We start from the raw sequence: 24550 nt of genomic DNA, 5'->3' as shown, positions 1-24550 counted from the left end.
CAGGTCCTGCTTGACGAACTTGATCTCCTTCTATGACAAAGTGACGTGCATAGTGGATGAGGGAAAGGCTGTGGATGTGGTCTACCTTGATTTTAGTAAGGCTTTTGACACCCTTTCCCACAGCAGTCTCCTGAAGAAACTGGCTGCTCATGGCTTGGACTGGCATACAATTCGTTGGGTTAAAAACTGGCCAGATAGCCTGGCCCAAAGAGTTGTGGTGAATGGAGTTAAATCCAGCTGGAGGCCGGTCACTAGTGGAGTCCTCCAGGGCTCAGTATTAGGGCCAGTTCTCGTCAATATCTTTATCGATGATCTGGATGAGGGCATCGAAAGCACCCTCAGTAAGTTCGCAGATGACACCAAGTTAGGTGCATGCATCAACCTGCTCAAGGGTAGGAAGGCTCTGCAGGAGGATCTGGATAGGCTGGCTGGATGGGCTGAGGCCAACTGTATGAAGTTCAACAAGGCCAAGTGCCGGGTCCTGCACCTGGGGCGCAACAACCCCAAGCAGAGCTACAGGCTGGGAGAGGAGTGATTAGAAAGCTGCCTGGCAGAGAAGGACCTGGGGAGTATTGGTTGATAGTTGGCTGAATATGAACCAGCTTAGGGGGCCAAGAAGGCCAACAGCATTCTAGCTTGTAGCAGAAACAGTGTGACCAGCAGGGCTAGGGAAGTGATTGCCCCCCTGTACTCGGCTCTGGTGAGGCTGCACCTCGAGTACTGTGTTCAGTTTTGGGCCCCTCGCTACAAGAAGGACATGGAGGTGCTTGAGCGAGTCCAGAGAAGGGTGACAAACCTGGTGAGGGGTCTGGAGAACAAGTCCTATGAGGAGCGGCTGAGGGAGCTGGGGTTGTTCATCCTGGAGAAGAGGAGGCTCAGTGGTGACCTTTTTGCTCTCTATAGGTGCCTTAAAGAAGGCTGTATCGAGGTGGGGGCTGGTCTGTTCTCCCACATGCCTGGTGACAGGACGAGGGGGAATGGGCTAAAGTTGCACCAGGGGAGGTTAGGTTGGATGTTAGGAAGAACTTCTTTAGCGAAAGGGTTGTTAAGCATTGGAATGGGCTGCCCAGGGAAGTGGCTGAGTCACCGTCCCCTGGAGGTCTTTAAAAGACGTTTAGATGTAGAGCTTAGGGATATGGTTTAGTGGAGGACTTGTTAGTGTTAGGTCAGAGGTTGGACTCGATGATCTTGGAGGTCTCTTCCAACCTAGATGATTCTGTGAAGTAGGCACTGCATCCAACAGGTCCAGGACCTGGGGATTCCTCCTGCCTGGATGCTGGAGCCGAGTCAGGAGACCTGTGGGTCTCCGTCCCAGGCTGATGGATGCAGCTATTGTTTTCATGTTTGCAATTTCAATCAGTAGCAAGGCCGAGTGTGCATCCCAGAGACACCCACACATACACACACAGGACACCAACACAGTTGGCTACCCAGACTGCCACAGACTAGGCACTGCCTTTAACAGCATCTACATATAACACTACCAGGACTCACGTAAAACATAAATATAGACTGCCAAGTCCCCTTCCTCTTTGGCTGGCAGGGATTAAAGTTCTCTATTGAGAGTGCACATACCCTCACTCTCTAGATTCACAAGCACACGTACTTGCTAATTTCTCACTGACCAACATCCAGCCCATCCCTAAGCAGCAGTCACCCCCCACCCCAGCCAGCCACCCCATATTAATTATCTCACCTGACATCACATGGTATAGCATATCCCTTTGGCCAGTTTAGGTCAGCTATCCTGGATGTGTCCCCTCCCAGCTTCTCGTGCACCCCCAGGTGTTGTGGTTTAACCCCAGTAGGTAGCCAAGCACACCCCAGCTGCTCTCTCACCTCTCCTCCTCAATATAACAGGGGGAGAAAAAACAAGGAAAATATGCTCATGGGATGAGATAAAGACAGGGAGATCACTCACTGATTACTATCAAGGGGAAAACAGACTCAGCTTGGGGAAGATTAATTTAATTTATTGACAATTAATAACAGAATAGTCACCTATGGAGGGTGGGGTGTAGCTCCTGCCAGATCACCTGGTCCACCGTAGGCTCCTCTCCACAGGCTGCATTTCCAGCTTAGAGTCTGCTCCTGTGGGGGCTGGAACAGGCTCTACCTAATGTGGGGCAGCTTCTGGACTTTTCTCACAGGGGTCACCTTTGTAGCTCCCCCTCCCGTGTAGTGGGTTTACATAGCAAAGTTTTGGTAGCATGGGGCTGCAGGGGTGGTCTCTGTGAGAAGAATTCAGAAGCTGCCCCATGTTAGATAAGGGCCAGTTTCATCTGGCTCCAAAAGGGACCTACCACTACTCAGAGTCAAGCCCCTAACCGATGTTGTTTGTGCCTCTGGGAGAACATACTTAAGGAGGGGGAGGAGGTGCTCCAGGTGCAGGAGCTAAAGTCCCCCTGCAGCCTGTGGAGAGGACTATGGTGGAGCAGGTTGTCCCCCTGCAGCCCATGGTGTAACACAGTGGAGTAGGGTTTCACACTGCAGCCTGTGGAGGAGACCACAGGGGAGCAGGTGGGTCTCATCTGAAGGAGGCTGCAGCCTGTGGAGGACCCCCACAGAAGCAGATTCTGGGCCAGACCTGTAGCCTGTGGAGAGGAGCTCATGCAGGAGCAGGTGACCTGGCAGGAGCTGCTGCCTGTGGGGGACCCAGGTTGAAGTAGTGTGCTCCTGAGGGATGGACCCCGTGGTACGGACCCATATCTGGAGCAGTTCTTAAAGAGCTGCTGCCTGTAGGAAGCCCACATGGGATCAGTTTGGGAGGGACTCCCCACATGGGAGCAGGGCACGAGAGTGACTGTGAAGGAGTAACAGAGATGAAGTGCTATAGACTGACCAGAACCCCCATTCACCTTTGTTGTAAGAATAGTGAGAAATTAAATGAGCATGCAATCAGTTAGCTGATTGCCCAGTCTTGACCAAGACTGGGAGAAGACCTAAGCATGTACGATGTAGAAATATTTAGAACACCATAACCCACTGATTTCAGAAGTTTAAAATCTGAATTTTTGGCAAGAAAATATAGTATGAGAAGTTACATTATGCAGTACTTCCTGCTGTAAAACAGTCTCAGAAAAAAAAAAAAGTGACTTCCAATCAGATTACCATCTGTCTTCAGATTACTAGAAGAAAAATCAGAGAGACTACATGTTTCTTTTCAAGTAGAGGAAGTGTCTTCCTGTGGAATTATGCCACTTTTGAAATAAATAGAAATAGGAGGAAAAGCATTCAAAGAAAATAAACTGAATATGGTTGAAAGGCACTGAAAGATCATACATCTCTCTACCTTTAATACGAAGCCATTATTGGAGTTTTATAGCAAAGTAATATTTTAAACGATGGCATTATCTGTTTTAAAAATACTTTTCCCTAAATACAGAACTTCAAGAAGATTTTTATCCATTTTTGTCATTTCTTTCACAATTTCAGCCTCACTTTATTTTTAAATTAATATAATAATAATATAATTGAGATTAAATATAAATGGCCTGTTACACATCAAAGAAAAATTGAAAAGAAAAAAAAAGTGAGTATAAAAAGGGTCCATCTGATTCATGCGTCCATACTTGAGGGTTCCCACCTCCAAAACAGCAATTTAAGACTTGTTTATAATCATTTTACAGAATCACAGAAGCGTCTAGGTTGGAAGAGACCTTCAATATCACCAAGTCCAACCTCTTACCTAGTACTAACAAGTCCTTCACTAAACTGTATCACTAAGTTCTACATCTAAACCTCTTTTAAAGACCTCCAGGGGACGGTGACTCAACCACTTCCCTGGGCAGCCCTTTCCAATGCCTAACAACCCTTTCGCTAAAGAAGTTCTTCCTAATATCCAACCTAAACCTCCCCTGGCGCAGCTTTAGCTGACTCACTTGAGCACCTCGATGTCCTTCAAGTCCCTGCAAGTACGGTGTGATGACACTCAAGATAATCTGCTCTGTGAGCTTCCCTGGCACTGAGGTCAAACTAACAGGCCTATAGTTCCCCGGGTCTACCCTCCGGCCCTTCTTGTAGATGGGCGTCGCATTTGCTAGCCGCCAGTTGACTGGGACCTCCCCTGATAGCCAGGACTGCTGATAAATGATGGAAAGCGGCTTGGCCAACTCCTCCGCCAGTTCTCACAGTATCCTCGGGTGGATCCCATCTGGCCCCATCGACTTGTGTACATCTAAGTGCTGTAGCAGGTCACCAACCATTTCCTTGTGGATTACAATACAATGTACAATGAAAAACTACATATGTATGAAATACTACCTCTTTTTAAGGGATAAATTGCAAAATGTTTTTTGATGCTGAAGGGTTAATCAGATTCTCTGTATTACCAATAACTCTTTTTTTAATGCCATAAGGCCATGCAATGAAGAAATCCTAGTTTTTCTTGCTCATCTCACTGAACATGAATTCAAGGTTCTTGTGTGTTGAATTGGTATGGAATGCCTTATTCACATAGACACACATGGAGTGTTGGAAGAAGGGTAGGAGAGTGTTATTATACCCTAGTATTGTAACCTACTGCTTTTAGAAAGCAGTATTATAGCTCACGTTAGGTAGAATTATGTATTTTCTTGAGAAGAAACAATCATTTTACTGCGGGAATCATCAGATTATCCTATAATGTGAAAAACGGTTTCACATTTTCTCATAGAAAAATCAAAGATAATACTAACATAAAACTGACATTTAGGTAGATATGGTTTAAACCAGCAGGCAGCTAAGCACCACACAGCTGTTTGATCATTCCCCCACAGTGGCATGGAGGAGAGAATCAGAAAAAAGGAAAAACTTGTGGGTTGAGATAAAGAGAGTTTAATAGGACAGAAAATGAAGGAAAAATAATGATAATTATTATGATAAAGTAACATACAAAACAAGTGATACACAATGCAATTGCTCACCACTTGCTGACCGATGACGATCCCATCCCCAACCAGCGGTCCCCCCGCCCTGGCCAGCCTCCCCATATTAATTTTTCAGTATGATGTCATATAGTATGAAATACCCCTTTGGCCAGTTCTGGTCAGCTGTCCTAGTTCTGTCCCCTCCCAGCTTCTTGTGCACTCTGAGCCTCCTTGCTGGCAGGGCAGTATGAGAAGCCATAAACCCTTTGACTCTGTGTAAGCCCTGCTCTGCAACAACTGAAATATCAGTGTGTTATCAACATTATACTCTTCCTAAATCCAAAACACAGCACCATACCAGCTACTAGGAAGAAAATTAACTCTATCCCAGCCTAAACTAGTACAGGAGAAAAATAAATATATCTCTGCAGTGCTTCCAAAATGCATTTTTCCTGTGTTTTGGACGATTTTTACTTTTATCTGCTTTTACAACTTTGTTACAGAATCAATACCAATAAGAAAGATAGATTTTCCTCTCCTGCCTTCCAACAAATGTGGAAAACAAATAAGTTCTAGTTCTTTTGTTCTATCAATTTGGAGGCAGATCATATGCTACGCAACACCAAAAAAAAAAAAAAGTTGCAGTCTTCTGTAATTCAAACCTGCTATGGTTTGCCTCCTCCAAAAGTTTTATGACACACCAAAAATGGAATTTTCATCTGAAATTAAAACAGTTTTACTTGCCCATATATTATTATCTTCCCTGAATTTTGTCTTAACCCAACTTCTAATAAAAAGCTGATCTTCACCATAATAGCAGAAAGGTAGGAGAGTTAAAAAGGAAGGAAATTGGAATAAGGAGGTTGGTATATTAGTGTAACTCTTAAAGGAAATTATCACTGCCTGATCCTCTTCCCCAAGAATCCACATGGAACATAGCTCACAAAGAACAACAGCAATAAAAAATTATGAATAAACAACTTGTAAGAAGAACTAAAGAATCTTATTGCGGAGTAGTGTTTACATAGAGTCAAGGACTTTTTTGCTTCTCACACTGCCCTGCCAGCAAGGAGGCTGGGGGTGCACAAGAAGCTGGGAGGGAACACAGCCAGAACAGCTGACCCAGACTGACCAAATAGATATTCCATACCATGTGACATCATGCTCAGCAATAAAAGCTGGGGTAAAGGAGGAAGGGGAGGACATTCAGAGTGATGGCATTTGTCTTCCAAAGAAACCATTACGTGTGATGAGCCCTGCTTTCCCAGAAGTGGCTGAACACCTGCCTGCTGATGGGAAGTAGAAATGAATTCCTTGTTTTGCTTTGCTTGTGCACGCAAGCTTTTGCTTTACCTAGTAAACTGTCTTTATCTCAACCCGTGTTTTCTTACACTTTTACCTTTCAACCCATGTTTTCTTACACTTTTACCTTTCCAATTCTCTCCTCCATTGCATCTGGGGAGAGTGAGTGAGCAGCTGTGTTGTACTTAGCTGCCTGCTGTGATTAAATCACAACACTAGTTGATAAAGGAACCCCCCCCCTCCAAGGCAGTCCCGGCTTCATGTTAATAAAATAATAGATTGACAGGAACTCCAGAGGCAATTCCTGCTTTGCACAGATAAAATAGCTGAATAATTGATATATGCTATTTGTATGTTTAGATATTATGTATTTTAGATTTTTTTAGATATTATATATATTTTTAGATATATTATCTAAATATATTATCTATTTTTTAGATATTATATATTTTAAGGGTGCTTGTGAAAGCTGGGCTACATTTAAGCAGCACTTCTTCCATGCTCAGGATCGGTGCATCCCGAAGAATAGGAAATCAGGGAAGGGGGGCAGGAAACCCGTGTGGATGAGCAAGGAGCTCATCAATAAGATCAAAAGGAAGAGGATGGTCTATGAAATGTGGAAAAAGTGCCTGTCCTCTTGGGAGGAGTATAGATGTGTTGTCAGGGCCTGCAGGGACGCAACAAAGAAGGAAGGTTAAAGCCCACCTAGAGATGAGGCTTGCGAAAGAGATAAAGGATAATAAGAAGGGTTTTTTCAAGTATGTAAACAGCAAGAGGAAGACTAGGGACAATGTGGGTCCCTTGCTGAATGAGGGGGGTGTCCTGGTCACGGGAGACGCTGAGAAGGCAGAGATACTGAATGCTTTCTTTGCTTTAGTCTTTGCTTCAAGGACACTCCCCCGGGACTCCTTGCCCCTGGCAATAGGACAAAGGGTCTGGGAAATGGAGGGCTCCCCCCGGTGGATGTGGGAGTGGTTCGGGAGCATCTGAGTGGGCTCAACGCACACAAATCCATGGGTCCTGAAGGGATGCATCCGCGTGTGCTAAGGGAGCTGGCAGATGTGATCGCCGAACCGCTCTCTATCATCTTTGAAAGGTCCTGGAGAACAGGTGAGGTGCCTGAAGACTGGAGGATAGCCAATGTCACTCCGGTCTTCAAGAAAGGCAGGAAGGAGGATCCGAGAAATTACAGGCCAGTCTCACCTCTGTCCCTGGAAAGGTATTGGAGCAGCTTGTTCTGGATGCCATCTCCAAGCAATTGGAAGAGAAGAAAGTTATGAGGAGTACTCATCATGGATTCACCAAGGGGAAGTCGTGCTCGACCAACCTCGTTGCCTTCTATGATGGCATCACCAGCTGGGTAGATGGGGGGAGAGCAGTGGATGTCATCTACCTTAACTTCAGCAAGGCTTTGATACTGTCTGCCATGACATCCTTCTAGCAAAGCTGAGAAAGTGTGGGATAGAGGAGTGGACAGCAAGGTGGGCTGAGAAATCCAGTTGGAGGCAGGTCACTAGTAGTGTTCCCCAGGGCTCAGTACTGGGGCCAGTCCTCTTTAATATCTTTATCGATGATCTGGATGAGGGCATTGAATGCACCCTCAGTAAGTTCGCAGATGACACCAAGTTAGGTGCGTGCATCAATCTGCTCAAGGGTAGGAAGGCTCTGCAGGAGGATCTGGATAGGCTGGACCTATGGGCTGAGGCCAACTGTATGAAGTTCAACAAGGCCAAGTGCCAGGTCCTGCACCTGGGGCACAACAACCCCAAGCAGAGATACAGGCTGGGAGATGAGTGGTTGGAAAGCTGCCTGGCAGAGAAGGACATGGGAGTATTGGTTGATAGTTGGCTGAATATGAGCCAGCAGTGTGCTCAGGTGGCCAAGAAGGCCAACGGCATCCTGGCTTGTATAAGAAGCAGTGTGGCCAGCAGGTCTAGGGAAGTGATTGCCCCCCTGTACTCGGCTCTGGTGAGGCCGCACCTCGAGTACTGTGTTCAGTTTTGGGCCCCTCGCTACAAGAAGGACATGGAGGTGCTTGAGCGAGTCCAGAGAAGGGCGACGAAGCTGGTGAGGGGTCTGGAGAACAAGTCCTACGAGGAGCGGCTGAGGGAGCTGGGCTTGTTCAGCCTGGAGAAGAGGAGGCTCAGGGGAGACCTTTCTGCTCTCTATAGGTACCTCAAGGGAGGCTGTAGCGAGGTGGGGGTTGGTCTGTTCTCCCACGTGCCTGGTGACAGTGATTTCCTAGCTTGACCTTAGACCTGCCTCATCACTATGGGCTTGCCTATCATTGGATTGTAGCTGTCCCTGGTCACCGCCACTAGACCTGCTCTGCTCTCCTTGTTCAGATGCTGTGAGACTGCACCCTTTTTGATGAATCCACTACCATATCTGCCTTGCTGTTACCCTCAGCACCCTGTTTGCATGCTCTTATTGAACAGTCATTCCTTTAATTCAGTGGGAAGTTTTACATATTTTTTACCAAGTTAAAGCTAGCATATTTGTTCAATATTTTATTTGTGAGATGACTTGTAAGACCTTAAACCTGGGACATACTCCCAAATTATGGAAAAAGTCATTCTGAAAAGGAACTTGGCTTTAGAATGAGATGAAAATGCTACAAACAAACTGATTCTTAAGTTACCCCACCAATTCAAAATACAAGTATTTTTGTGGTTATCAGAGCCCTGATAGGCAGCTAGCATTCTGACTTCTAAGAAAGATTAATTAAATTTGACTAATACATGCCGTCGTGGTTTAACCCGGCCGGCAGTTAAACACCACACAGCCATTCGCTCACCCTCCCCCCTCCCTCTCTGGGATGGGGGAGAGAAACGGGAAAGTGAAGCCCGTGAGTTGAGATAAAGACAGTTGATTAAGACAGCAAAATAATAATAACAATAATAACAGTAATAACAATAATAACAATAATAACAATAATAATAATAATAATACAATGATGATAATAGTACTACTACTAATAATGTGTACAAACAAGTGATGCACAATGCAATTGCTCACCACCCGCTGACCAATGCCCAGCCTAACCCCGAGCAGTCGGACCCCCCTCCCCCAGCTAGAAACCCCTATCTATTGTTTAGCATGACGTCAGATGGTATGGAATACCCCTTTGGCTAGTTTGGGTCACCTGTCCTGGGTCTGTCCCCTCCCAGCTCTTGCTGCACCGCAATCCTGCCCATTGGCAGGACAGAGCAAGAAGCTGAGACATCCTTGGCTTGGTGTAAGCGCTGCTCTGCAACAATTAAAACATCGGAGTGTTATCAGCATTTTTCTCATCCTAAGCCAAAACATAGCATTCTACCAGCTACTAGGAAGAAAATTAACTCTGTCCTAACTGAAACCAGGATACATGCCCTTTCCCAGGGTCTAGGCAACAAGAAAGCTTATTATACAGCATCAAACTTGAAAATAATGTAATGTATGTTACATATTGGACGAATGTTAAGCAATTTGCATTATTAATGAGAGGTACTTTTACAGAAAAAAAAAAGAACAGAAACATGAAAGTAAGTCCTGACAATAATTCAACCTGAAAACTTTTCCCTTCTGTATTCCATACATATATTGTTGATTCAAGCCTCACCAAACACTTAACAACAATTCCAATGCATATCTCCAGAGACTGAAAGCAATCCAGTGTTTGAGCATGATCCCTTGCTAAAAGGTTAGGGAAAAAACTTGCATGGTGCTAGAAAGTATAATATTTTAAAGATATAGTAATGAACAATAGGTTCCTGTCTGTAAAACCTGGAGTTCCCATCTCCAAATATAGAAAGAAAAGCCATTGCAAAAAAACTCTCTGCATTGTTAAATATCTCAAACCCCAGAAGTCACAAATTATGGTAGTAAAACATGTTACTGTGTCTAACGTATTAACAATGACATTACTACTCTTTGTAACCTGTGAGAGTCAGTATGGTAAGCCACAAATACTTAGAATATCAAGGGAATGCAAACAAGAAGAAAAATATGCTACAAGACAAAGGTCTCTTTAATCAGCTAAAATATTGTCTTGACTACAGTACATATACTTCTTAAAAGACCAATGAGATTTCAAAGTGTGACACAAAGTTAGCTACTGGGCCTGGAAAACAAACAGTAGTCGAATTAAAAAAAAAAAGTGATTCATTAAAAGATGCACCTTTAAATGGAACATTTATGCAAACCTCACCTTGTCACTGTCATTGCTGCAAATGTAATCTTGATGGATTGACTGGCACTGAAAGGAAGGGCCAATGCTACCTACAAGAGAAGCAGGGGGAAAAGGAATAAAATGGCATTAAAATTAAAAAAAAAAAAAACAATTCCTATGAACACTAAAAATAAATATAGACAACTGTTGCAGACAGAAACAATTTTTACACACCAAACGTCAGACAGCTTGTATTTAATCCTGACAATAAACATCAGAGAGACATTTTTCAATGTGCCAGCAATAACTTCACCCAGATTTTTTTAGATGTTTAAAGAGAACAAAATTAGCACGGGTTCATCAAGCCAAAATGAAAATATTTAGTAAGATACATATCACAGAATCACAGAATTTCTAGGTTGGAAGAGACCTCAAGATCATCGAGTCCAACCTCTGACCTAACACTAACCAGTCCTCCACTAAACTCTACATCTAAACGTCTTTTAAAGACCTCCAGGGATGGTGACTCAGTCACTTCCCTGGGCAGCCCGTTCCAATGTCTAACAACCCTTTCAGTAAAGAAGTTCTTCCTAAGATCCAACCTAAAACTCCCCTGGCTCAACTTAAGCCCATTCCCCCTCGTCCTGTCACTAGGCACATGGGAGAACAGACCAACCCCCACCTCGCTACAGCCTCCTTGAGGTACCTATAGAGAGCGATAAGGTCGCCCCTGAGCCTCCTCTTCTCCAGGCTGAACAAGCCCAGCTCCCTCAGCCGCTCCTCGTAGGACTTGTTCTCCAGACCCCTCACCAGCTTCGTCGCCCTTCTCTGGACTCGCTCAAGCACCTCCATGTCCTTCCTGTAGCAAGGGGCCGAAAACTGAACACAGTACTCGAGGTGCGGCCTCACCAGAGCCGAGTACAGGGGGGCAATCACTTCCCTAGACCTGCTGGCCACACTGCTTCTTATACAAGCCAGGATGCCGTTGGCCTTCTTGGCCACCTGAGCACACTGCTGGCTCATATTCAGCCAACTATCAACCAATACTCCCATGTCCTTCTCTGCCAGGCAGCTTTCCAACCACTCATCTCCCAGCCTGTATCTCTGCTTGGGGTTGTTGGTGCAGGACCCGGCACTTGGCCTTGTTGAACTTCATACAGTTGGCCTCAGCCCATAGGTCCAGCCTATCCAGATCCTCCTGCAGAGCCTTCCTACCCTCGAGCAGATCGACACATGCACCTAACATGGTGTCATCTGCGAACTTACTGAGGGTGCACTCGATGCCCTCATCCAGATCATCGATAAAGATATTAAAGAGGACTGGCCCCAGTACTGAGCCCTGGGGGACGCCACTAGTGACTTGCCTCCAACTGGATTTGACTCCATTCACCATGACTCTTCGTGCCTGGCTAGCCAGCCAGTTTCTAACCCAACGAAGCGTGCGCCAGTCCAAGCCATGAGCAGCCAGTTTCTTCAGGAGAATGCTGTGGGAAACGGTGTCAGAAGCCTTGCTGAAGTCAAGGTAGACCACATCCACAGCCTTTCCCTCATCCACCCAGAGCGTCACTTTGTCATAGAAGGAGATCAGGTTCGTCAAGCAGGACCTGCCTTTCCTAAAGCCATGCTGACTGGGCCTGATCGCCTGGTTGCCCTGCAAGTGCTGCGTGATGACACTCAAGATGATCTGCTCCATGAGCTTCCCTGGCACTGAGGTCAAACTGACAGGCCTATAGTTCCTATGCTAGGGCCGCATGATGAAACGTGACCTTCTGTCTTACAAACCCTTGTATAACCACAAGTCCAAGAGAAACAGAGTGGTTAGTGTATATATAGTTCTTGTATCTTGCAAAAGAATGGTCTAGCAGTTCGTGTCAATAGAGGGTTTGAAGGGTAAACCTTGAGACTTGGGTCTGGGAGATAAGAGAACAGGGGGGAGTTTTCTGAGATAAATGCTGACTATTGCACGAGACACAAATTTCTGACATCCGGCCCAGAGACTACTAAATAAGGAGAGGGGGAAGCTGAAGAATGACCGAAGGACAAAGCCTGGGAGGAAGACTACGAGCCTTCAGTACGAGCAGAGGGACCACCGGAGACTGATACGCATGCGTCCGCGGGAGGGTTCGGATCCCAGGAAACTAATTATAATAACCCTGCCTTTTCCAAAAGTGGTGATGAATATGTATTAGCCTAGGAGCATAAAAACCAGCCGCCTGATGTAACTTGTGTGCGTCTTGGTGGAGCAGAGACTCCTGGCGCACCCAGAGTTGTTTGCTTGCCTCTATTCATTTAATAAATTGTAAACTTTAATTGCAATCCTATATGGGACTCAGTCATTTATTACAAGTGGGGGCTCATCCGGGATGGCTTTGGTTTCTGAATTCTGATTTGATCTAGGAGAGACGCCCCACCATTTGGTGGCTCCTGTTCAAGTCAAGTTGGGACTAACTCCATCTTGAACCTGAATAAAGGCAAGCAAACATCTTATTTTTTGCACTCAGCAATCAGACAAACAACTGCAAGAAAACAACCCCACCTGCAAGAAAACAACCCCCTTGTGATTAGCAGTCTGTCCTGGTTTCAGTTAGAACAGAGTTAATTTTATTCCTAGTAGCTGGTAGAATGCTATGTTTTGGCTTAGGATGAGAAGAGTGCTTATAACACCCCGATGTTTTAATTGATGCAGAGTGTCATGGTTCCGCTCGAGTGGGCAGCCGAGCTCGACCACAGCTGCTCTCTCACTCCCCCTCCTCAAAGAGGAATGGGAAGAAAATATGTGAAAAGGGCTCAAAGGTTGAGATAAGAACGAGAAGATCACTCAGAAATTATTGCAACGGGCAAAACAGACTCGGCATAGGGAGATAGTAAGATTTACTGCTTATTGCTAAAAAGCAAGAGAAGTGAGAAACAAAGGAAAGAAACCAAAAGCACCTTCCCCGTCCATCCACCCTCTTCCATCTCCTCCCCCCGAGCGGCGCAGGGGAACAGGGGAATGGGGGTTATGGTCAGTCTACAGCGCTTCTTCTCTGCCGCTCCTTCTCGGTCACTCTCGTCCCCTGTGCTGTGGGGTCCCACCCACGGGATGCAGTACTTGATGAACTGATCCAGTGTGGGCTTCCCACAGGCAGCAGCTCTTCAATAACTGCTCCAGATATGGGTCCGTACCATGGGGTCCATCCCTCAGGAGAAAACTGCTCCAACCTGGGTCCCCCACAGGCAGCAGCTCCTGCCAGGTCACCTGCTCCTGCGTGGTCTCCTCTCCATGGGCTACAGGTCCGGCCCGGAATCTGCTCCGGCAGGGGTCTTCCACAGGCGGCAGCCTCCGTCAGTGCAGGGCCACCTGCTCCACCGTGGTCTCCTCCACGGGCTGCAGCATGGAACCCTGCTCCACCGTGGTACTCCATGGGCTGCAGGGGGACATCCTGCTTCACCATGGTCCTCACCACAGGCCGCAGGGGACTTCTGCTCCGGCGCCTGGAGCACCTCTCCCCCTCCTTCTACACTGACCTTGGCGCCTGCAAGGCCGTTTCTCACTCCTCTCGCTCTCCCAGCTGCTGTGTGGTGCAGCGTTTTTTTCCCTGTCTTAAATATGCTCTCACAGAGGCGCAAAACAACATCGCTTATTGGCTCAGCTCTGGAAAACAGTGGGGCCCTTCCCAAACATGGGGCAGCTTCTAGATCTTTCTCACAGAAACCACCTCTATGGCCCCCTGCTACCAAAACCTTGCCACGTAAATCCACTACACAGAGCAGTGCTTATACTAAGCCAAGGACGTCTCAGCTTCTTGCTCTGTCCTGCCAATGGGCAGGATTGCGGTGCAGCAAGAGCTGGGAGGGGACAGACCCAGGACAGGTGACCCAAACTAGCCAAAGGGGTATTCCATACCATCTGACGTCATGCTAAACAATAGATAGGGGTTTCTAGCTGAGGGAGGGGGGTCCGACTGCTCGGGGTTAGGCTGGGCATTGGTCAGCGGGTGGTGAACAATTGCATTGTGCATCACTTGTTTGTACACATTATTAGTAGTAGTACTATTATCACCATTGTATTATTATTATTATTGTTATTGTTGTTGTTGTTATTATTATTATTACTATTATTATTATTATTATTATTATTTTCCTGTCTTAATAAACTGTCTTTATCTCAACTCACGGACTTCACTTTCCGTTTCTCTCCCCCATCCCAGAGAGGGAGGGGGGAGGGTGAGCGAACGGCTGTGTGATGTTTAGCTGCTGGCCGGGTTAAACCACGACAGTCTTTTTGGTGCCCAACGTGGGGCCCGAAAGGTTGAGATAACGGCAGATCTGACCAGAGTGTGTTAAACTAAAATTGGTATAAGTATTAGACCTGCTTAATAGTCACTTGTCATAATGTTCATCGCTTTAATCTCAAGTCTGCTGCGCCTGTTTTCCAAATTGAGTATTATAGCACGTTATTTTCCGTATGTGCTCTCTGTCATGTTGTTTATCCTCTCCGGGCCCTGGTTTAAGATCATTATGTTACTGTGTGTTGTAACAGTGGCTTATGAGATGATGAAATATCTGGTCATGACTCTAACTTGTTATTTGTACTCAGTAACATCGTTGACTCTATACTTTGGAAACCGTATCTCGGAAACTATTAGCAATTATACATGTTGCCTTTTTTCATTAGGGAGTCAATCTGTGGAGGGGAAAGGGGAAGATATTTTTTCTTACTCGATCACTCTCCCTTTCTCCTTCACCACCCTCTTACCCTCCGAGCTTGTTACAATAGCTCTCCAAGATATTGAATATCCTTGGGATACTCAGACCAGCATAGTCTTGTTGTTCTGCCTCCTGAATGCACTTCAGATTCTGCTTAAAGTTAAACAACTACTTAGGAAGCTCATCCGGAGATCTGCCCGGAGGCAGTATAGCTGTGGGTGGCAGGGAGTATGGGAGGATATGGGTAGGCATCTAGAGCAGTGGGCACCCACAGTGTTTTGGAAATTCACCCCTGAACAACTGCAAAATCCTAAAAAACTGGCAGAATGCTTGAAAAAAAAGGTGTCATGACTCTGGCAGTTCCAAAGTAACACAAATCATTGTAATGTGCTGGGGCCTGGCTCATGCCTATCGAGCTGCAATTGATACTACTATCACCTTAGTGACAGACCCTGCAGCCACTCCGAGTCCTGTGACAGATCCAACGGCCACTGCGACCCCTACGGTGGACTCTGCAGCCGCTCCAGTCCCAGCTCCTGCAGCCACTCCAGTTCCAGTTCCTGCAGCTGCTCCAGCTCCTGCAGCCACTCCAGTTCCAGTTCCTGCAGCTGCTCCATTTCCAGCTCCTGCAGCCACTCCAGCTCCTGTGTCTGGGTCAGAGAAACGAGCTGTAGCAGTGCAAGTTGCCCCTGCAGAGGGTATTCCAACCCCTGTGGCAGACCCTGTAACGGGGTCAGAGAAACGAGATGTAGCAGTGCAAGTTGCCCCTGTAGAGAAGGTGAAAAAATGGTATAGAGATTCAGGTCGTTTAGAACGGAGAGAGTCTTCTGCCAAATCTAGGTATAGAGACGACGACGATGCTGGGCCATCAGGGATTCAGGAGGAGGAAGATGAGGATGCCGAAAAATCAACAGTAACTACCCGAAACCTATACGAGCGTGAGCTACGAGATGTGCGAAAAGATGTTGGTCGCTGTATAGGTGAGCAGCTTGTCACCTGGCTGCTCCGGTGCTGGGACACTGGAGCCAATTGTGTCGAATTAGATGGCAGGGAAGCCAGATGACTGGGATCCCTTGCTAGAGATGCAGGCATTGACAAAGCAATTGCAGATGGAGCACAATCTCACAGCCTCTGGAGGCGTCTCCTGTCAGCTGTGAGGGAAAGGTATCCCTTCAAGGAAGAACTTGTATGTCAACCAGGCAAGTGGACCACTATGGAGAAGGGATTCTCTGAAAAGTTTGCTGCTCCAACTTCCAGCAGACAGTCCTTCAAACACAGAAACAAAGAAGATTCTGACCAGGATTAGGGAGGCCCTGCCTCCAGCCAGGGGGACGAAAGGGACAATCGAGTTTATTGGACTGTGTGGATTCGATGGCCTGGCACGTCAGACGCACAGAAGTATAAGGCTTTAGTAGACACCGGTGCCCAATGTACTTTAATGCCATCGAGCTCTAAAGGGCCAGAGCCCATCTATATTTATGGAGTGACAGGGGGATCTCAGCAGTTGACTGTATTGGAGGCTGAAGTGAGTCTGACTGGGAATGAGTGGGAAAAGCACCGCATTGTGACTGGCCCGGATGCTCCATGTATCCTTGGCATAGACTATCTTAGAAGAGGATATTGCAAGGACCCAAAAGGGTTCCGGTGGGCTTTTGGAACAGCTGCCTTAGAGACAGAAGGCATTAAACAATTATCTACCTTGCCTGGTCTCTCAGAGGACCCCTCTGTTGTGGGGTTGCTGAGGGTCGAAGAACAGCAAGTGCCAATCGCTACCACAACTGTGCACCGGCGGCAATATCGCACCAACCGAGACTCCCTGATTCCCATCCATAAGCTAATTCGTCAATTGGAGAGCTAAGGAGTGATCAGCAAGACTCATTCACCTTTCAATAGTCCCATATGGCCATTGTGAAAGTCTAATGGCGAGTGGAGACTAACAGTGGACTATCGTGGCCTGAACGAAGTCACGCCACCACTGAGTGCTGCAGTGCCGGACATGCTGGAACTCCAGTACAAACTTGAATCGAAGGCAGCCAAGTGGTACGCCACAATTGATATCGCTAATGCATTTTTCTCCATCCCTCTAGCAGCAGAGTGCAGGCCACAATTTGCTTTCACTTGGAGGGGAGTGCAATATACTTGGAATCGGCTGCCCCAGGGGTGGAAACACAGCCCTACCATTTGCCATGGACTGATCCAATCTGCACTGGAGCAGGGGGAAGCTCCTGAACACCTGCAGTACATCGATGACATTATTGTCACTATGAACACTATCCTGGGCCTTGAAAAGCAAGTCCTATGGCAACATGGCACCCCAGAAAGAATAGAGTCAGACAATGGAACTCATTTCTGAAACAACATTACAGACACTTGGGCCAAAGAGCATGGTATTGAGTGGGTGTATCACATCCCCTGTCATGCACCAGCCTCCGGGAAAGTTGAACGATACAATGGACTGTTAAAGACTACATTGAAAGCAATGGGTGCTGGGACATTCAAAAATTGGGATACACATTTGGCAAAGGCCACCTGGTTAGTCAATACTAGGGGATCTGCCAACCGAGCTGGACCTGCCCAATCAAACCTGTTACGTACTGTAGAAGGGGATAAAGTTCCTGTAGTGCATGTAAGAAATATGCTGGGTAAAACAGTCTGGGCTACTCCTGCTTCAGGAAAAGGCAAACCCATTCGTCGAATGGCTTTTGCTCAGGGACCTGGATACACTTGGTGGGTGATGCAAAAGAACGGAGAGGTTCGGTGTGTACCTCAAGGGGATTTAATACTGGGTGAGAATAGTCCATGAACTGAATTGTACCATGTTAATTGCTATATAATACTGTCTGTTATCACTACCATGACTACTATATACCCTAGATGAAAATGGTGACTAATTAGAATGTATGGAAAAGAGTGTAACCTGAGCATGACATAAATGGTATGGAATAAGGGGTGGATAGATGTCCTGGTTTCAGTTAGAACAGAGTTAATTTTCTTCCTAGTAGCTGGTAGAATGCTATGTTTTGGCTTAGGATGAGAAGAGTGCTGATAACACTCCGATGTTTTAATTGTTGCAGAGCAGCGCTTATACTAAGCCAAGGACATCTCAGCCTTTTGCTCTGTCCCGCCAATGGGCAGGCTGGGGGTGCAGCAAGAGCTGGGAGGGGAAAGACCCAGGAAAGGTGACCCAAACTAGCCAAAAGGGTATTCCATACCATCTGACAACATGCTAAACAATATATAGGGGTGGCTAGCTGGGGGAGGGGGGCCGGACTGCTCGGGGTTAGGCTGGGCATCGACCAGCGGGTGGTGAGCAATTGCATTGTGCATCACTTGTTTGTACATATTATTATTAGTATTACTATTATCATCATTGTATTATTATTAATATTGTTATTATTGTTATTATTATTATTATTATATTCCTGTCTCAATTAAACTGTCTTTATCTCAACTCACGGGCTTCACTTTCCGTTTATCTCCCCCATCCCAGAGAGGGAGGGGGGAGGGTGAGCGAACGGCTGTGTGGTGTTTAGCTGCCAGCTGGGTTAAACCACAACACAGTCACGTAGATCCCATCCTTGAAGCCAGGTTCTGGCAACAATATTTTTCTAAATTCCTCAATTGGGCGATGTGGGAACACTGTCATGGGAATTTCTCATAGTCATCCTGGCAGCTTGGTTTGCTCAGCTGCAGCAAGTCATGGCCTCCTTGCTGTTTCAAAAATCACTCAACATTTCCCCCTTTTTCTTTTTGAGCAAACCAAGCCCGATGTAACAGTTTTGCAAGTAACCCTTTAACCACATTTATTACAATACAACACGCAATGATGATTAACACCACAGCAAACAGAATCCTTAATCCCTCTTTGATTAATCCCAGTAACCATCTATGCATCGTTCCAAACAAATCTGTGAGCCATTGATCGAAAGGATTGATATCATATTGAATCTTTCTCATGTGCTCTTTCAGGAAAGTAGTGGATTTGTGAATTGACTCATTATGATCAGAAAGGTTCAAACAGCACATTCCCTCAAAGTCTTCACACCCATGCCCTTGAGCCAAAAGCAAGAAGTCAATAGCAGCTTGATCCTGTAAAAGCACGTCTCAGACTATTTTGATCTGGTAACATCTCCTCAAGTATCTCTGTCGTGGCATTGGCTTGCTTCTCAGCCCAGCATACCAATTTTTCTAAGTTATTAAGTGCAGCCGCAGATGCCACTCCTGGCACGAAAATTGCCAATGCCGCTCTAGCTGCAACACCAAGCAATTCAACACTATCATTGCAATCTGGTGTGAGCAATGCCCATTTATGTCTGGTGATCTCATGCAACTGCGACAAGCTAGGAGCAAATATAGTAAGTTTACCTAAGTAACATGGACCTCCGATAGCATTTGCAGGGATACCTTGCCAGGCCCTATCTCCGCAAATCAGAAAAACATCAGGAGGTAAGGCCATAGCTGTACGATTGTTCCAAACGCTATAGTTGTTACCCCTTGTCTCCATGACATAAGCCCCTAAACCCTGCCTAGCAGTGTCATTGTAACCACAGGTGTTATTTGTATTTCTGTACCCGTATGGCCCTTTCCAAGTTCCTGTAGCAGGATCTCGGTAATTCATTCTTATTTGTGGTAACACATTTGGTGCTGCTCTATCTATTGTTTGAAAATGAGTGCTTGCAGGAGGGTCTTCTCGGTCACTAGTCAAACATAAGTGATTCAAGACAACCAATGCCTCGGACAATCGCTCATCGATGTCCTTGATCTCTTTTAATCTCGCTAATTGTTCCTTTAAAACCTGGTGTGATCGTTCCGCCATCACTTGGCCCGTGGGAGAATATGGAACACCTGTGATATGCTTTACTCCCCACATTTTCATAAATTTTCTAACACTTTTGCTGACATATGCTGGACCATTGTCCATCTTGATCTGCTGTGGCACTCTCATAATGGCAACACACACCATCGGATGCCTACACACAAGGTGTGCTTTTTCTCCCCCCTGCACCTTTGCCCATATGAATCTTGAAAAAGTATCAATACTCACACGCACGTATCTTTTAGTACCAAATTCCGTCACATGCATTACATCCATTTGCCATACCTCAAGTGCCTTAACACCCCGTGGACTAATTCCCAAACCTAACCCTGGTCCATGATGACTACAGGAAGGGCACGCTCTTACTATTCCTTTCGCCTCTGTCCAAGTAAATCCAAGCATTCTCCGAAGACCCTTTGCATTCTGATGGAGCATTTCGTGCAACACTCGCGCATGTGCAAAATCACTCTCAGGCCTCTTTGTGACTATACTCACCAACTTGTCTGCTTGTGAATTACCTTCTGCTAACCCAATCGAGAACTGATGACTACGTATATGGATTACACAGTAAGGTGCAGTTCTCCCCTGAATGGCATCTCGCAGCTGCAGAAATAATCTGTCCCTCTTAGTGTGCCGTATCAAGGCATCCTTTTTCCGTTTTACCACATTGACAAAATACAGAGAGCCTGAGACAATATTAATCGGCTCATACATCCAGCACTGACAAGCCCAAACAACTGCAGACAATGCCAATGTTTGTAATGAATCCCCTGTCTCCCCCGGAATTATGTATTTCTCCCAACTTCTGTTCTCGTACCACACACACACAGCCTTCCTACTTGCTGCACCTGCATCAGTGTATACAGTGCGACCCACCACTGGTTGGGCTGAAAGCCGTGGTACTACCTGCCATTTATATGATCTTATATCTTGCCAGAGGGGCCCCTTTGGAGTTCGGGAATGTACCAATCCCGGATAATCTAACACAGCTTCTTGTACTGGCATGGATTGCTGTAAACACCATTCCAAATGATCCTGAGTAGATCTTGGCAGATCTCCTGGTTCCTGCCCGCTGATCTCAATACTCCGAGAGCAACCCTCACGTACTAACTCTGTGATAGCTTCTGCACGTGTTTGAACACTCGTTTTTGGCTGAATCGGTAGGAAAATCCATTCCAGAACACCAAAATGCTGCCCTATCATTCCACCCTTGCCATCATCTGTCACTTATACTACTCCTATTACCCATGGTGTTAGCGTCAGTGGCATCCTCCTGATACCGTTTCTGTCTTTGTCGCCCCGTATTCTCTCCCTTTTCTTTTTGCCACTGACCAAGCACTGCAAATGGATGAGACACATGATTGCTAATTAGGAAGGAGAGTGCAACTTGTGCTACACTTCTGCAAGCAGTACCAGCTGCAACCTTAGAAGCTATTTGTGAAAGAACCTGCTGGTGGTCATTTGGTAGTGTAATCTGCGGCTCAGCACTCCTACACTGCAATAAAGGTAGTAATGTAGATAAGTCGTCATTAGTAATCCGTACAATGTGGCAACCCCACTGAATATTATCCAGGAACATTTGTACATTTATCAAATTATGTAACACCGTAGTTATATCACCTTTCTGTGGATGAATAGTAGAGTCTGATATTTTCCATCCCAAGTATAGCCATGGCTGTTTCTGTTGAACCTTCTCTGGGGCTATCTTCAACCCTTTTGCTTCCAAAGTATCCTGAATAAAGTTTAAATCAGAATCCTGGAAGCATTCTGGCCTACCAAACCGAATGTTATCCATATAATGGTAAATGATTACGTCACACCATGCTGTCCGAATTGGTTGTAATGCCCAGACCGCACATAATTGACATAATGTAGGGGAGTTCTTCATCCCCTGTGGAAGCACTAGCCATTCATAGCACTTTTCTAGGGCCTGTTTGTTAATGGAGGGTACCGTAAAAGCAAATCTCTGGCAGTCCTGTGCCACCACATCTGGTTGCCTAGACTGATCAGCTCTCTGTACCCTTTCCAACATGTCCTCTACCGGTGCGGTTCTCTGCAATGTAACTAAGATGTTTTGAGTTTTTGGGTTTGCATTATCAAATGAAAGCATTTTAAACACACTGCTTTTAGACTCCGGTGTTAGATCAGGATGATCAGGAATTGCTGCCCACAACCAATCGATAAATTTAGCATATGTTTCCGCAGGGGCCTGTTGTACAGATGCGAATGGAGGTGCTTTCTTTTCCCCTGGGAGACTAAGAAGAGCCCTCAGTGCGAGCTGTGCAGCTGTTTGGTGAATAATTGCAGGGAACTGCAACTGAATCTGGGTATTGAGATAAGGACCTGTCCCCATTAACATCTCTGCAGTAATCCCATACAGAGGGTCCCCCGGTTGACGCAGTTGACTCGCTTCCCCCTGTGCTAACTGCAACCATTCCCTTTCAAACAATAACAATTGGGAAGGAGTTAACAATAAGCGTGCCAAGTTTCGACAGTCAAGTGGAAACATTAGTTCTGCCTGGAAAATCCATTGAATTATCTGTCGAGCCGCCTGGGATTGTAAACCGTAGCCCATAACCGTTTTTCGAGCTTGTTGTAAAAGCTTGCAATCATGCGGCTGCCACAGCCCAGTGCCTTGCACAGGGTCGATAATAATAGGGCAGGCCAAGGATGTAGCATGCCAATGCCCTTCTATGATGGCATCATGTATGACGTCGGAGCACCTGTCCCTCCTTGGTGCCGACCGTGGTGTAGCGACGGACAATGAGGGAGTCAGCTCCGGTGGGGCAGACGAGAGAGGAAGCTCCTCCGAATCTGTAATTTTTAAGTTCTCCAATTTCACTAGCAGTTCTTGGAACAACTCCTCCAGTGAAGGTCGATTTTCGCAAGCTGCTGCTGCACCTCTCATTGGCGAAGCATCCCGAGTGGATTTATTGCTGCCTGGCAGCGGCACAGATGCTGGCAGCACAGCTTTATCAAGATTTTCCGGCGCGGGGGGTGGGGAGGGCAGCCCCCACTCCCCATCAGCACTCTGCTCCGATAGGCCCTTAGTTATTTCTGCCGCTGATTGCTTTATTGGAGAGGTCATACCCCGAACTGGGGCGGGTGCAGGAACGGACGAAAAAGTTCGTGTCAGCTGCGTTCCTGAGGTCTCAGGTTTTGTACTCGGCGTTCTGTCAGTCCCAGACAGTACTGACAAAGCTTGTGCCGCTGCCATAGCCAGCTGCCGTTTGGTTTTCATACCGCACAGCACACTAATCACTGTGTGCCACGTCCCACTTACAACTTTATCTAGCTGTCCACTTGAGACGGCTTTATCCCATAAGCGATCTGCTACGTGCCGCTACTCAACTGGGCTAAACATTAGAGGGATTCCCTTCAGAAACCCTCCTTCTGAGCCCAGTGCACCAAGGATTTGATCTTTTTTACATTGGAAGATACACCTGTCTTAGAGAGAATACTAGAGAGAAGCTGGATAGCTGCTTCCTCCTCCGTGGTTACGTCAGACGAGCCGCAGGGTCGTGATCTCCACCCCTCTGCTATTTGAGAACTCGCCACACGTTGGCGGTCGTCTGCTGTTTCCACTAACGCCTCCGATCTCCCGTAGACAGTCGAGCCCGGATGTCCCACGTCTCACCGCAATATGTCACTTTTCCGATCTCTGTATCTATCTCCGCGTCTCACCGCGATCTCTCTATATCTCCGCTTCTCACCGCGATCTCTCCGTTCGGGGCTGTGCTCGGAGTCTCTCAGTGTCTCTCAGGTCTCTTAGGTGTCTCAGCGTCTCTCAGGTCTGTCAGCGTCTCTCAGGTCTCTCAGCGTCCATCAGGTCTCTCAGCGTCTCTCAGCGTCTCTCATCGTCTGCGGGTCTCAGCCTGTTCAGGTGCCATATGTTGCAGGAAGAACAGCCAAAAACACGACAGACACTAGTATGGTCAGATCATGCTCCCTCTTTATTACCCGAATAGCCTGACTTTTATAGCAAACTTAACAGGGGCGGATAGTGTCTCACACAAGATTATTGGTCAAAAGCACTCAGACAAACAACTGCAAGAAAACAACCCCACCTGCAAGAAAACAACCCCCTTGTGATTAGCAGTCACGTAGATCCCGTCCTTGAAGCCAGCTGCTGTCAACAATATTTTTCTAAATTCCTCAATCAGGCGATGTGGGACCACTGTCATGGGAACTTCTCGTAGTCGTCCTGGTAGCTTGGTTTGCTCAGCTGCAGCAAGTCATGGCCTCCTTGCTGTTTCAAAAATCCCTCAACAGGGTGGGATTCGGTTGCCTGTGTAAGAGTGTGACTGAGACGGAACTTAGTAACATTATTACTATTATTTTGGTCTATGTGGTAAGGATGACATAAGAATACATGCAAAAAGCTTGAAAACTTCACTGTTAATTCAAACATCAGTCATTATTTAGCTTCTTATTGTTTCTGTTATTATGTACAGGTGAACAAGTGCTCAGAATACTGGAAATAGCAGAAGGGTTTTTCAACGTTGGGTACAGTAATTTCTGTCAAGATTAGATTGACAGACACCCAAATAATTATTGGTTGTTTGGCCAGTACAAAGTGAAAGTAGTAGCCTCCATTTAATTCTTAGATAAGATCCATGCACGTTGTAAAACCCACTAAAACAAACCCCTGCCACCTGTGGCAAATTCTATGGAATTTAAGCTATAAATGTGATATGAGGAAGAAATTATAGTTACAGTCCTGGTGTAGCTGGTTATCAGGGCTGT

The 24550-nt window shown here is 46.3% G+C and overlaps 1 protein-coding gene across 1 annotated transcript in view; it reads right to left on the bottom strand.

Moving 5' to 3' along the window:
* The window catches only part of LOC311220852 (E3 ubiquitin-protein ligase RNF38-like), a gene marked incomplete at both ends in the record, with an annotated part of 188749 nt that overhangs the window by 112120 nt on the left and 52079 nt on the right, over positions 1-24550 (bottom strand). The window contains one exon of the mRNA XM_084304495.1: positions 10339-10409. Coding sequence (XP_084160621.1) covers positions 10339-10409 — 71 coding nt within the window. The remainder of the gene's footprint in view (positions 1-10338; positions 10410-24550) is intronic.

The sequence above is a fragment of the Netta rufina genome (genome assembly GCF_964035555.1).
Source record: "Netta rufina genome assembly, chromosome: W".
In the NCBI taxonomy this organism is placed as follows: domain Eukaryota; kingdom Metazoa; phylum Chordata; class Aves; order Anseriformes; family Anatidae; genus Netta; species Netta rufina.
This window is presented reverse-complemented; position numbering and strand designations above follow the sequence as displayed.